General features: G+C 40.4%; 1 protein-coding gene across 1 annotated transcript in view; it reads right to left on the minus strand.

Annotated features, from left to right (window-relative positions):
- The window catches only part of VWA3B (von Willebrand factor A domain containing 3B), a 254,156-nt gene that overhangs the window by 60,432 nt on the left and 179,100 nt on the right, over positions 1-14,624 (minus strand). The window contains exons 27-28 of the mRNA XM_089693477.1: positions 11,908-12,002; positions 5,835-5,994 (exon numbers count right to left, since the gene is read on the minus strand). Coding sequence (XP_089549603.1) covers positions 5,835-5,994; positions 11,908-12,002 — 255 coding nt within the window. The remainder of the gene's footprint in view (positions 1-5,834; positions 5,995-11,907; positions 12,003-14,624) is intronic.

Here is a 14,624-nt window from a genome sequence, read left to right on the forward strand (position 1 = left end):
ATGAAAAAAACCTTTTTCACATTTTTTTTTAACATACTGTCACCAGTGCTGTACAGCATCATCATATAGCTGGTGTGACAGTGATCAGGGACACTGACTGCTGACAGTACAAAAAAACCCAAATATTATAATTGTTTTTAAATTTTTTTGAATTTGTTAATTTTTTAATTAAATTCTTTCTCTTTTTTTAAGATTTTTCATATTTCACTATGACCAAAGTGGTATAATGTTACCATAGTAACATTGTACTACTTTGGGGAAGTGATCAGTGTTTTTTTTTTTTTACACAATTTGATTGATCATAGCAAAGGATTTCTTTGCTATAAGCAAGCATTTAACTGAATGACATCGATTCATTCAGGTTTTTTTTTTTGTGATTAGCTGTGATTGACCACGGCTAATCACATGACAGTAAATAACCCCTTACATTTAATATATTTCAGTTTACCAGTCCTTAAATGTGACATTTGCACCAGTTTTTTTCAGGCTTTTTGTCCTTTAAATTTCACCTGGTGTTCCTGTCTGTAACAAACTTTCTAGGCTGACAATGCTCACTCACGGTATATTCTAAATGTCCCTTAGCGCCAAAGGTCCAAACCAGTTGCATGGCTGAGAATATAACTGCCCCGCTGGGCAGACAAACAGTCTATATTAAACCAGCACAATGCTCACTCACTGTACAGTATAAAGGAACAGCATTAGGAACCCAAGAAGAAAGTGTGTTTGGACTAGAAAACACCTCCTCCTTTTCACTTTAGAACTTGGGGGTACAGTGTTGACCAGAATTACAGAAGTAAAAGATTTGGGGGTGCTTACTTCAGATGATTGAAAAATGAGCAAACAGTGTAACCTGGCCACTGGGAAAGCAAATAGAAGTATTTATCACTAGAGGGGTCACCAGGAGGAGGAAGTCGGTCCCGATTCCCCCATATAGATCTTTAATTAGACCTCATTTAGAATACTGGGTTCCATTCACGAAGGGGTATCTAACGCTTTAAGTAACGCAGTAAAATACTGCTTAGTGTTTTTCAAAATTTTTTTGGCATTCTCAAAAAAACACTTCTAAAATACCACATAAGGTATTTTTCCAAAATATGCGGTATTTATTTAATGAAATCATGCATTATTTTATCTCATGCAATATCCAGTGGGATAGATACAGTGAAGAAGAATTAGAACCTTTGTCAGTTTTTATTGCTAATAAAGAGGTAAAATGGTTTAAATTGTAGAAATATGCCAACTCACTAAGTCAGTGCGGTCCCTGCAGCAGATCTGTTAATATAAAAGAAAAAAGGTGACTGGAATACCAGTCATAGGGAAGCTGCTTTCACAGGACACATGTGGTATATCAAAAACACCTAAATTTAAGTGGGACTTCACTATCTCAATCAACATGGACTATTTTTAATCCTTATGCTGCTAGCATTAGTAGATAGGAAAGTATGCCATATTTACTTGTTTTAAACAGTTTTTTATATTTCTTCAGTTACTTCCTGGTTTCCATGCTTAGGCAAATGATGTCATACACCGCAGCAGTCTTCACGGGGGGAGGGAGGGTTCTTAGCTCAGCCTATGCCTAAACTAAGGGCAGATGGATTCCAAGAAGTAAATGCTGGGGGCAGTTTTCAAAATTATTTCTTAGCAAAAAAAAAAAACACAGAGACATGGATGGATGGGTGAGCTTGCTTTGAATAGTAAAAATGAATTAAATTGCATTTTTGGTTTGTGATGTTCAGATGCAGTGCAGTTCCACTTTAAATTAAGTAAATACAAGATATCTGTCTACGGCTAGATTCAAAACTGTGCGGCCGTGGGGGCCACGATTTGTGTGGACACGAGAGCCCATTCATTCAAATGGGCTGCCATGCCCGGGACACAGAGGAAAGAAGTCCCTGCACTATTTTTTAAATCGTAGCCTGCAGTACAAGTGCAATTTCCAGTGGGATAAATTAGGATTATGATAAATGGCACCCACCCATGGGCCCCGCATTTCTCTGTGTGGGTGATTGCGGCTGCTGGTATTTGTGTGGGTCCTGCAACGGCACCACCCACACAGGTGTGAAGCTAGCCTAAATGTCAACTATTGAATGAAAATAGTATAAAAATATCACACATATATAAATACCACTCATCTACAAATCTTTCAATGGAGACACTAGGTCTGGTGACCTGGGGGACCCCAAAGGATTCCCTTAATTTTCCCCTCACTTCCTGTTTTGCCAATGGGACAGGAAGTGAAGGTAAATCTCCCCAATGGGGAAAAAAACTGGAGGGTTCTAACCCTCCATTACTCTATCCGAAATGAAAAAGAACATTTTGCCTTTAGTTACACTTTCAAGCAGCCTTTCTCAACCTTTTCAACACAGGGGAACCCTTACTAATAACTTTCAAGTCTCAGGAAATGCTTGCTAAAAATTACTTTATCTACAACTCATGATACATTAGTGTGATGGTCAGTGTGAAGAATGCTCCTTGTACTTGTGGTCACTGGGAAGAATTACTCCCTTATAGATAGCTAAAAAGATCAATGATGTAAGTGGGAAGATATCTCTAAAAATAATTGTAAAAAAGGAAAGTATCCCCACTACATATATGACATATACACTATATTGCCAAAAGTATTAGGACACCTCTCCCAATCATTTGATTCAGGTGTCCCAATCACCTCCATCGCCACAGGTGTATAAAATCAAGCACCTAGGCATGCAAACTGCGTCTACAAACATTTGTGAAAGAATGGGTCGCTCTCAGGAGCTGGGTCGCTCTCAGGAGATAGGTTGCCACCTGTGAAATAAGTCCATCCGCGTAATTTGCTTGCTACTAAATATTCCATGGTCAACTGTTAGTGGTATTATAACAAAATGGAAGCAACTGGGAACAACAGCAACTCAGCCATGAAGTGGTAGGCCACGTAAAATGACAGAGTAGGGTCAAAAAATGCTGAAGCCCACAGTGTGCAGAAGTCGCCAACTGTCTGCAGAGTCAATAGCTAAAGACCTCCAAACTTCATGTGGCCTTCCTATTAGCATAACAACAGTGCATAGAGAACTTCATGGAATGGGTTTCCATGGCTGAGCAGCTGCATCCAAGCCTTACATCACCAAATGCAATGCAAAGTGTCGGATGCAGTGATGAAAAGCATGCCGCCACTGGACTCTAGAGCAGTAGACACGTGTTCTCTGGAGTGATGAATCACGCTCCTCTGTCTGGCAATCCAATGGACATGTCTGGATTTGGCAGTTGCCAGGAGAATGGTACTTGCCTGACTGCATCGTGCCAAGTGTAAAGTTTGGTGGAGGGGGGATTATGGTGTGGGGTTGTTTTTTAGGGGTTGGACTTGGTCCATTAGTTCCAGTGAAGGGAACTCTTAAGGTGTCAGCATACCAAGACATTTTGGACAATTTCATGGTCCCAACTTTGTGGGAACAGTTTGGGGATGGCCCCTTCCTGTTCCAACATGATTGCACACCAGTGAACAAAGCAAGGTCCATAAAGACATGGATGAGAGAGTTTGGGGGGAAGGAACTTGACTGGCCTGCACAGACTACTGACCTCAACTTGATTGAACACCTTTGGGATGAATTAGAGCGGAGACTGCAATCCAGACCTGCTCGTCCTACATCAGTGCCTGACCTCACAAATGTGCTTCTGGAAGAATGGTCAAACATTCCCATAGGCACACTCCTAAACCTTGTGGACAGCCTTCCCAGAAGAGTTGAAGCTGTTATAGCTGCAAAGGGTGGGCCAACTTAATATTGAACCCTACAGACTAAGACTGGGATGCCATTAAAGTTCATGTGCATGTGAAGGCAGGTGTCCCAATACTTTTGGCAATATAGTGTATGTTCTAACAAGGGATTAGACCATTGTGATATGCATGTACATTGTATTATGTTTGGAGTGATTGCAAAGTTTTTGCAGCAACTGATGTATATGCTTGTATATACACAAAAAAGATATCTGAAAATCTGACAAAATGACAGGAGAAAATAGAAAGATTTTACTATAGTGGGGTGGATTTACTAAAGGCAAATAGACTGAACACTTTGCAGGTGAAGTTGCTCCAGAGCTTAGTAAATGAGGGTGAGCTCTGCTGACTTCCATCATCCAATTATGTGCAAGCAAAATTTTGGTTTTTCCTTGCATGTGATTGGGTATTCTTTTGTAAAGTGAAGCTTTACCTCATGTACTAAGCACTGGAGCAACTTGCAAAGTGCACAGTCTATTTGCTCTAAACTAAAACTATAGAGTAAGGGAGGGTTATAACCTCTGTAAGGTTTCTTATTATTTTTTGCAATCCCATTGAGGAGATTTTCCTTCACTTCCTGTCCTAGAACCAAAAACAGGAAGTGAGAGGAAATCCCTATAATTTTAAGGAATCCCTTGGGGCCCCCCAAGTTACCAGAACAAGTGTCCCCACTGGAAAACTTACCCTTTATTACTGTTCTGGGGACAACCCAAAATTTGGGTTTTTCTTTTACTTTCACTTGTAATGATAATGGTAAACAGGACAAATAGACAGGGTGAACCTCCCTAATGGGGGCACAGATAACAATAAAAATCTGACAGGTGTTCTAATCCACCTCCACTCTATACAAAACTAAAAAAAAATTCCTTTAGTTATAGTTTACGTTAACCAACCCCAATGATTTCCATATTTTCATATATAGGTTTCTATGCATTACTGTTGAAAGAAATTATCCAAAAAGGCATGGTCTACTCCAAATTGGCTATTATATTTTTACATTCCTTAAATACTGCATGACTGGACCACTACTTAATTACTGCATGCATTTGATTATTTATTTCCTTTTTTGAATTGTCTTTTCATGGAGACCTCAATTACAAAAAGATATTGACAATGAATGAGCCCAGAGATGGGTAACAAAAATGGTGAAAGGTCTGGGGGATAAAACATATCAAGAGCGACTTCAGAAACTTAACATGTACAGTCTGGAGGAAAGAAGGGAAAGGGGAGACAAGATTGAAAACTTTAAACACATCAAGGCGGTGAGTAAGGTTCAGGAGAGCAGGATTTTTAATATGAAAACTCAGGGACATGATCTCCAACTAGCAAAAGGAAAGTTTAAAATTAACTTTGGAAAGCAGACAAAAATAGGTAAAAAAATTCAAATAGGAACAGATTTGACAGGCTTAGGGGTTGATTTACTAAATCTGGTGCATTCAGAATCTGGTGCAGCAGTGCATGGCAGCTAATCAGCTTTTAACTTCAGCTTGTTCAGTTAAGCTTTGACACAAATAAATGGTTTCTCTGCAGAGCTGCACCAGATTTTGCACTCAACCCCTTTTCTGCCATCACTCATCTATGTTTCTGGGAACTGGGAAGGGGTGATAACATTTGAAATTTCAGTTCAATTCACAGGAAGGTACAAGCACACTGGATTTCTGATAGGATCAACATTTGTCTGTACTTGCAAAAAATGTAGCTTGAAAAAAAAAAAGAAAACTAAATCAGTCACCACTTTATTCTTTTTTAGCTTTGTATACAGATCCAAGAAAAACTACAATACCTGCCATGTGCTTATGTCAGTAACTTCTTCAGACAGTTTACTAGAATATTACTGGGTTCGTTTAGGAAGCTAAACAAGATACTGTTTAATCCACCTCTTGTCTAACTAGAAAACAGATTGCCCCCAGACAACTGCCCTTACTGGTGTATGCACGGCTTTACTGAATAAGCATGTAAAATAGGTTTTACAGGTCAATTGACCAGTACCTAAGATCCACTTTCTTACCCAACCAAAGAAAAACAAACAATCGATGGTGGCTTTCAGCACTTAGAAAAGGCAGCTCACATGGAAATGTGCACTTACCATCCATTTCTTGGTTTGTGCTACTAATGGGTATTAGAATTTTCAGGTGCTCAAGAAGATCAATTTTCTGTTTTGTCAGGTCATTTTCTTCTTCTTTCAGTGCAGTTCTACCTTGATGGGAATTCAATTCTCTTAGCTCTTTGAGAAGATGCTGTATTTCCTATTTAACAAGAAGAAGTAAAAAAGAAATGGTAAAATCTCAGACTTGCTGAGTAGCTGTTTAACCTATTACAGTGTGGCTACTACAGAACAGATTTGTGGTACCTGGTTTTCTTGTAATAATACAAATGTAAAAGCATTTTTGGGCAGGCGGTCATTGTTTCACATTTCTCAGAACAGCACAATGCAGACATTATTCAGGCTTGCTATTATTATAGTAAGCAAGTTTAGCTGTGATTGGCTGGCTAGTCTATGTTATTATATAAGGCAAAACGCATGTTGTATGACAAAAATATTATAATCCTAAACCAAAATCAGTTTACACACAAAGCTACTGAACACATTTTTTTAGGCTCGTGAGATGAAATGTAAACACTTCATTGGCTAGGGAAGAAGAGATTTTTACATATATGCTGATGGCAGTCACATCAGTGTGGAATAACATTAATCACTTCCCGACTGCCCTATAACAGAAGTACTGCTACAAGGCGGCAGGGCTGCGCAAAATCACATACAGTTGTGTTCAAAATAATAGCAGTCAGACATCACTAACCTGATCAATCACTGTTTTTGGTAGAAATGATATTTCTACATGGCAAATAATTTACTAGCAGGTGTAGTAGAGTAATAGAAATCCAACAGACCCAACAGTCATGACATGCATGCTGCTGATTCTGTGTAATTGAATCACTAATTGAAAGGGGCATATTCAAAATAATAGCAGTGTGGAGTTATATTAGGGAGGTCATTCATTTTTTGAAAAACAGGTGGCAATTATTGCCTTTATTTAAGGAAGGAAGGCAGCAAATGTTGTACATGCTGGTTACAGTGCATTTCTCTCTGAAATTCTGAGGAAAATGGGTCGTTCCAGACATTGTTCAGAAGAACAGCGTACCTTGATTAACCAGCTGCCGACCGCAGATAGCCGAATGACGGCTTCACTGCGGCCGGCCAGTTCTGAGTGGACGTCATATGACGTCCTCCCAGAACGCGCTCTCCTGCGCGCCCCAGGGGGCGCGCACCCGGCGATCTCCGTGATCGCTGTGTCCTACGGACACAGCTGATCACGTGATGTGGTAAAAGGCCAATCACAGCGGCCTTTTACCACCTGATCAGCGGTGTCCAATGACACGCTGATCAGAAGGAAATGCAAGTGCCGGTTCTCGGCTGCACTTTCCTCACGCTGTCAGATCGTGAGGAAAGTACTGCCGAGAACCGGCAGTTGTCAGAGCGAGGATCGGCACCGATCATCAGGGCACTGATGATCAGTGCCCTGATGATCGGTGCCCAGCAGTGCCACCCGCAAGTTCCGCCCAGCAGTGCGCCCACTAGCTCCGCCCACCCGTGCCCATCAGTGCACCCACCTGTGCCCAGCAGTGCACCCACCTGTGCCCAGCAGTGCACCCACCTGTGCCACTCTGCAGTGCCACCTACCTGTGCCCAGCAGTGCCACCCACCTGTGCCCACCCACCTGTGCCCACCAGTGCCACCCACCTGTGCCCACCCACCAGTGCTGCCCACCAGTGCCACCCACCAGTGCAGCCCAGCAGTGCTGCCAGTCAGTGCCACCAGTCAGTGCCCAGGGGTTGTGCCAGTCAGTGCCGCCAGTCAGTGCCCAGCAGTGATGCCAGTCAGTGCCGTCTATCAGTACCCATCATCAGTGTCACCTATCAGTGCCGCCTATCAGTGCTGCATATTAGTGCCGCCTATCCGTGACCCCTAATTAGTGCTGTCTATCAGTGCCGCCTATCCGTGCCACCTCATTAGTACTGCCTATCAGTGCCCTTTAGTGCTGCCTATCAGTGCCCATCAGTGCCGCCTATCAGTGCCCATCAGTGCTGCCTCATCAATGCACATCAGTGAAGGAGAAAAAATACCTGTTTGAAAAATTTTATAAAAGAAACAAATAAACTTTTTTTTTTTTCAAATTTTTTGCAATTTTTTTATTTATAGCGCAAAAAGTAAAGTGCCCAGTGGTGATTAAATACCACCAAAAGAAAGCTCTATTTGTGAGAAAAAAATGATCAAAATTTCATATAGGTACAATGTTGCATGACCGCGCAATTGTCAATCAAAGTGCGGCAGCACTGAAAGCTGAAAATTGGCCTGGTAAGGAAGGGGGTATAAGTGCCTGGTAGGCAAGTGGTTAAAAAGTTGATTGGAGAGGGGAAAACATATAAAGAAGTGCAGAAAATGATAGGCTGCTCAGCTAAAATGATCGCAAATGCTTTAAAATGGCAACCAAAACCTAAAAGACGTGGAAGAAAGCGAAAAACTATCATTCGAATGGATAGAAGAATAGCCAAAATGGCAAGGACTCAGCCAACAATCAGCTGCGGGAAGATCAAAGAAGGTCTAAAGTTACCTGTGAGTACTGTTACAATTAGAAGACGCCTATGTGAAGCCAAGCTATCTGTAAGAAGCCCCCGCAAAGTCCCACTGTTGAAAAAAAGACATGTGCTGAAGAGGTTACAATTTGCCAAAGAGCACATTGACTGGCTTAAAGAGAAATGGCGCAACATTTTGTGGACTGATGAAAGTAAGATTGTTCTTTTTGGGTCTAGTAGCCGGAGACAGTTTGTCAGACGACCCCCAAACACTGAATTCAAGCCACAGTACACTGTGAAGACAGTGAAGCATGGTGGTGCAAGCATCGTGATATGGGGATGTTTCTCATACTACGGTGTTGGGCCTATTTATCGCATACCAGGGATCATGGATCAGTTTGAATACATCAGAATACTTGAAGAGGTCATGCTGCCTTATGCTGAAGAGGAAATGCCCTTGAAATGGGTGTTCCAACAAGACAACGACCCCAAACACACCAGTAAACGTGCAACATCTTGGTTCCAGACCAACAAGATTGACGTTATGGAGTGGGCAGCCCAATCCCCGTATCTTAATCCAATAGAAAACTTGTGGGGTGACATCAAAATGCAAACATTTTTCAGTTTATATAGTGAATGTTTGAGTTTGTAAAGAAGAATACAAACACTGCTATTTTTTTGAGCAGTCTAATATTCACTTTTCTTCAATTTTTTTATAGGAACAACACAAATTTGATCTATTTTTCTTCATGTTTTGATTTGTAATAGAATGTGTAGTGTTCCCAATGTATTTGTGTGTATGGAAATAAAAGCTATTAGAAGGATTTTGAGCTTTATTCACTTTTTTCAACACACTGCTATTATTTTGAACACAACTGTATATGCTTTTGTATTTCCTGGTAGGCGGCGCGCGCACTGCCCTAACCACGCTGCCTTTGGTGGCTAGAGGTATCGATTACCGGGTCCCAGCTGGAGTTTCTCCGCCACTACCCGGCGATTGCCGACGAACACTGACAGGGGAGAGGTCTGTATGTAAACAATACAGATCTCTCCCCTGTTATCTCCACCATGCTGCTTTGTTTTGCTCTGCATAGCAATACACTGTAAAACACACACAGCAAACAGTTAACCCTTTGATTGCCCCAGATGTCAACCACTTCCTGCCCAGTGTTATTACTATCATTATACAGGATTTATATAGTGCCAACAGTTTGCGCAGCACTTTTTATTAGCACTGATCACTGTATTACTGTCACTGGGGATGTCAGTGGCAGTCAGTCAGTGGCAGTTAGTGTCAGAATGCCTGCCACAGTCTTGCTATAAGTCGCTGATCGCCGCCATTACTAGTATAAAAAAAATCCACTATATATATATACAGTATATATATATATATATATATATATATATATATATACACGCCATTTGTAGATGCTATAACATTCACGTAAACCAATTAATTTACACGTATTGGGATTTTTTAGCAAAGACAGGTAGAAGAATACATACGTATCCATTAATTGGTTTACGTGAAAGTTATAGCATCTACAAATGGCAGTATATATACTGAAATTTTAATTTTTTTATACTAGTAATGGCAGCGATCAGCGACTTATAGCGGGACTACAGGACTGTGGCGGGCATTCTGACACAGGGTGGGAACTGACTGCCACTGACATCCCCAGTGACACTAATACAATGATTAGTGCTAATAAAAAGCACTGACACTGTACTAATGACACTGGGCTGGAAGGAGTTAACTTTTGGGCGATCAAAGACTGTGCAGAGAAATACAAAGCAGCATGTCCTAGCTGGCACGAGAGAGACCTGTGTTGTTTACACACAGGTCTCTCCCCTGTCAGCTTTACTCAGTGATCACCAGGTGTTGGCGGGGAATCTCTAGCTGGGACCCAGTGATTGAGATCCATAGCCACCAATGGGGGCACGGGTAGGGCAGCGCGTGCGCCCCCTAACCGGGAAATGCAAATCACGAATATATACGTGATTTTGTGCAGCCCTGCCACCCTGTAGCAGTAGTTCTACTACAGGGCGGTGGGCAAGCAGTTAAATAATCTACGAGCAGGCTTAACCTCCCTAGCGGTATGATTATTTAATATTTTTGGTGCTGAAAGCGGTACCATTATTTTGCATGGAAATATGTAGTTTTTTTATTGTAGGCTGTAATTTTTAGGAATAACTCACTGAAATCTGTCCGAACAAGATTCTAAATCATACATTTAATTCAATAATATAATCAAACCAAAAACACTGAAATTTGAAATACAGAGGCAAATTCGCACATCGCTGAGCAAAGTCGCAAAATTGTTTTCAGTGTCTGATGACGAATTTCTCCACGAATCATTATCACTCAATTCTGCAAGTGGTTCTGATTTACTATCGCTGTTCTCTAGCTGGTCTAAAACCGCTTTTGACATAAAGGGACACTTTTTGGACGCCATGGACCTTTCTACGTTTCCAGGCAGAAAGAACAATCAAAATGCAGACAGGGGACAGGACAAAGCACTAGGGACAAAATGTATGTGAAATGGGTTGAAACAGCAATGTTTTACTATGTAAAATCGTTTTGAAAAAAATGACATTTTTTTTAAATTTTCAAATTTCCCGCCGGCGCCCGTACGTCCCGACGTCACAGGGACTGGAACACAGGAGGCGGATGCCGGCATCCGCCGGAGGAGATGGCCGGGGACGCTGCAGGGGACACATCGCGGGAGCCAATTACAAGGTAAGTGCTGCAGGGACTCACTATGCAGCGCTGCATGGTAAGCCCGAGTGTAGCTCGGGGTTACCGCTTTTGGTATAGACATTTTACCCTGAGCTACACTCGGGAATACCATTTGGGAGGTTAAGCAGGCTTTCATGAAGCTCCAAGAAGTGATGAAGCATGCTAGCAACTTGTTTAAAGTGAAAGCAATCCCATTAGGATCTGTGTTCAACATTTACAAACTGGAGTTGAATGGTATTTTTAACAGCTTCATCAAATCTTGCAAAAAGCTCTGCAAATGTTTTGCCAAAGCTGTTCACGCTGCTCTTCTACAAGCCGAAGCCTGTGAAACAGGCCTTAATGTAAGCTTGCTGTTCACACTGCTCTTCTACAAGCCGAAGCCTGTGAAACAGGCCTTAATGTAACCAAAAAAAAAAAACTGGCCTGATGGCCGGTTGTACCACAACATCACAGTGCAGAAATAGAAGTTAAAGACTCCTTGGGTTTGATTTACAAAAGGTAAATAGACTTTTAATTTTGCAAGGAAATTTAGCTTAGTGAATGTGGTGAAGATTCACTTTCTAAACAACAACCAATCACATGCTAAAATACAAACAAAATATTTGCATGCACGTGATTGAATAATGGAAGTCAGCAGAGTCTAACTTCATTCACTAAGCTAAGGGAAAATTCCTATACAAAGTGACCGGCCTATATGCCTCTATTAAACCAAACCCTTTTTCTCCACTAATACTTATGCTGTTAAGGAATTTGTTCTTAAAATGACCTTAAAAACCAATTTCTATTATACTCTTTTCACCATTGTGTGTATCTATACAATGCTAGGAAAATTCGTTTTGGCTCTCACCTGTTGATTCTCTTTTTGCTCTTTTTGATTCTCAGTAATTTGCAATGCCATATCTTCTAGTTTCTTATTAATGTTTTCACTTGGAAAATTTCTGTCTGTAGGAAAAACTAGCATTAACGTGGATTATATTAAGGACACTGGAAACATGCAGTTACTTTCAAAAGGTGCTCCTAGAACATTCACCTATTACTGGCATATACATTTAAACTATTACCATAAGATTTAAATTCCTGCCACAGCATACATAATTGATGGCTATTATTTTACAAGAAAGACTGACACCTCAATTAGAAGGAAGTTTTCATTTTTTTTTAAGTTTCTTTTTATTCATTTTTCCATGAGACATATTAATGTACAATACAAAACAGATTGAAAAAGTAGAAGTCCATTTTCTAGTCATTAACCGGATTATCAAGTGAATGGTTGATGTGAACAGGCTGACTTTTATTCAATTTGTTTATCAATTTATTATGTACCGGTGATTAGTTTTATGGCGAAATTTAAAAAACATGAACCTTCTTTTGTGGGTCAAAGGCCAATGCCAGTCCAGACATCTGTCCCAGTAAATGGAAGAGCAGTCAACAAAAACTAGTTGTCCATCAGATTTATTACTGTTGCCAAACCCAGTGCCAAGATTTTGGTTTATTGTATAATATATTGTAGTGTTAGCATATACTGTACTTCTTGTATTAGCTTCAAAATTCTTGGATGAACATTCAAAGTACATATTCACATACAGTGTTATATTAGGGTGAGGTCATTTCTTTTAATTACATATGATGATACCATCCTATGAAAAAACTATTTTGGTGAGAGATCTGTTATGTGTTCATGATTATAAAATGCCACATGACCCATAAATGATGTTTGTTTTGTCATGGAATTGTTACCCATGACTGTGAAACACACTGCCCAAACTTAACATGCTCCTTGAGAAGTAAATGATCCCCCATACTGTAAACCACATTGCTCTTTCCTTCACTCCAAGATAAGGAATTATTTCACCATACCGTAAACCACAAACATTGTCTACACTTAACATGCCGGAAGACTATCTTCACATTTTGGGTGTGTATGTAGATAACCCTAGGTTCACACCTAAGCATTTTCTGCAGCGTTTTGCAGAAACAAAGTACAGTCCACTTAACACGATTTCCTATGGGACAGGTTCACATCTGCGCATTTTCACCTGGTGCGTTTTTTGGAAAGGGTCAGGGACTTTTTTTTAACACAAAGAGTTGCGTTTTTGGTTCTAAAAACTACAATGGAAATGCTGCAGAAAAACATGTATTACTTTTTTGCTCCATTTTTGCAGTGTTTTTAATGCCTTTTGCATTTTAAATCTGCCTAGCAACAAGAAAAATAAAAAAAAAATTAAAAACCGCAAGACGCATCAAAAACGATGCAAAAACGCAGGTGCAAAAATGCAAAAGGCAACACAAAACGCAATGCAGAAACAGCTCAAACACAACCTGCATAGGTGTGAACCTAGCCTTAGATAACACACCTGTAGACATGTAAAAGTTCCTTGCATACAAAATGAATTGTGACAATATCAATCATTGCCAGTAGTCATGCCTAGCTATACTGCAAAAAAGACCTATGGCAAAATTATATAAAAACTCCAGTCTACAATCCTTAGTGGTATAGCTGTTTAATTTAAAAAATAACCAATTTTGTCTTGTATAGGGGAAAGATACTAACATGCGAATTTATCATTAAAGTCAGATAATCAATATAGTTGTGCATTTACCCATCCTACTTTAAGATCTTTGCATGTCAGTTGGTGCCATGGTATTTCTGTGCCAACTTCAGCATTGTTCCATCATGAATCAAAGGTTAGAAAAAATTATGAAAAATATAGCTATTTAAATCTCTCAACATTTGCTTAATTGTCATTAATAATACCAATAATATTTGTGATGTGTGTGTAATGTCAGTTTCAATGGGTGAATGTAACATTGCCTAACATTCAATCACAAAAGAAAATAGGCTAAAAAACATTTCACCCAAAAAAATTAAAGTACATGCGACCAATAGAGAAATAAGCCTAACACTCTAGGCCAGGGGTGTCAAACTCACAGCCCTCCAGCTGTTGTGAAACCACAAGTCCCATTATGCCTCTGCCTTTGGGAGTCATGCTTGTAACTGTCAGTCTTGCAATGCCTCATGGGACTTGTAGTTTGGCAACAGCTGGAGGGCCGCCAGTTTGACATCCGTGTTCTAGGCTAGGAACATTCAACCAGAACCAGAAATGAGGGAGACCTCTGCACTGTGTACAAAGTGTATGGAGAATCCTGTGCTTACCAATGTAAATCAGGGGTCTCCAAAGTTTATAAACAAAGGGCCAGTGTACTGTCCTTCAGACTTTCTGGGGGCTGGAATGTGGCCAAAGGCTTTGGTATCAATGGAAGTATACAGTGCTTCATCAATGGTATTAGTGGGAGAAATAGTGCTCCATTGTTGGTGGCAGTCTGAGGACTAGTCCCTTGTATTAGAAGGTGAAATAGCGCCAATCATTGATATCAGAGGAAGGAATAGTGCCTCATCATTGTCAGTAGAAGCAATGGTAACCCATTCTTGGTGTCCAAGTTTGGAGACCACTGGTGCAAATGAACCAACTACTGCCGAAAATGAATTGCTATATAGAATTGAAACAATGTTACTTTTACCTTAGGTAACTGTTGCACATCTGTGAAGGGGTTCATTCTAGTCAA

This window comes from Staurois parvus, unplaced genomic scaffold (assembly GCF_062004578.1).
Source record: "Staurois parvus isolate SC_StPar_1 unplaced genomic scaffold, SC_StPar_1.0 ptg000634l, whole genome shotgun sequence".
NCBI lineage: Eukaryota > Metazoa > Chordata > Amphibia > Anura > Ranidae > Staurois > Staurois parvus.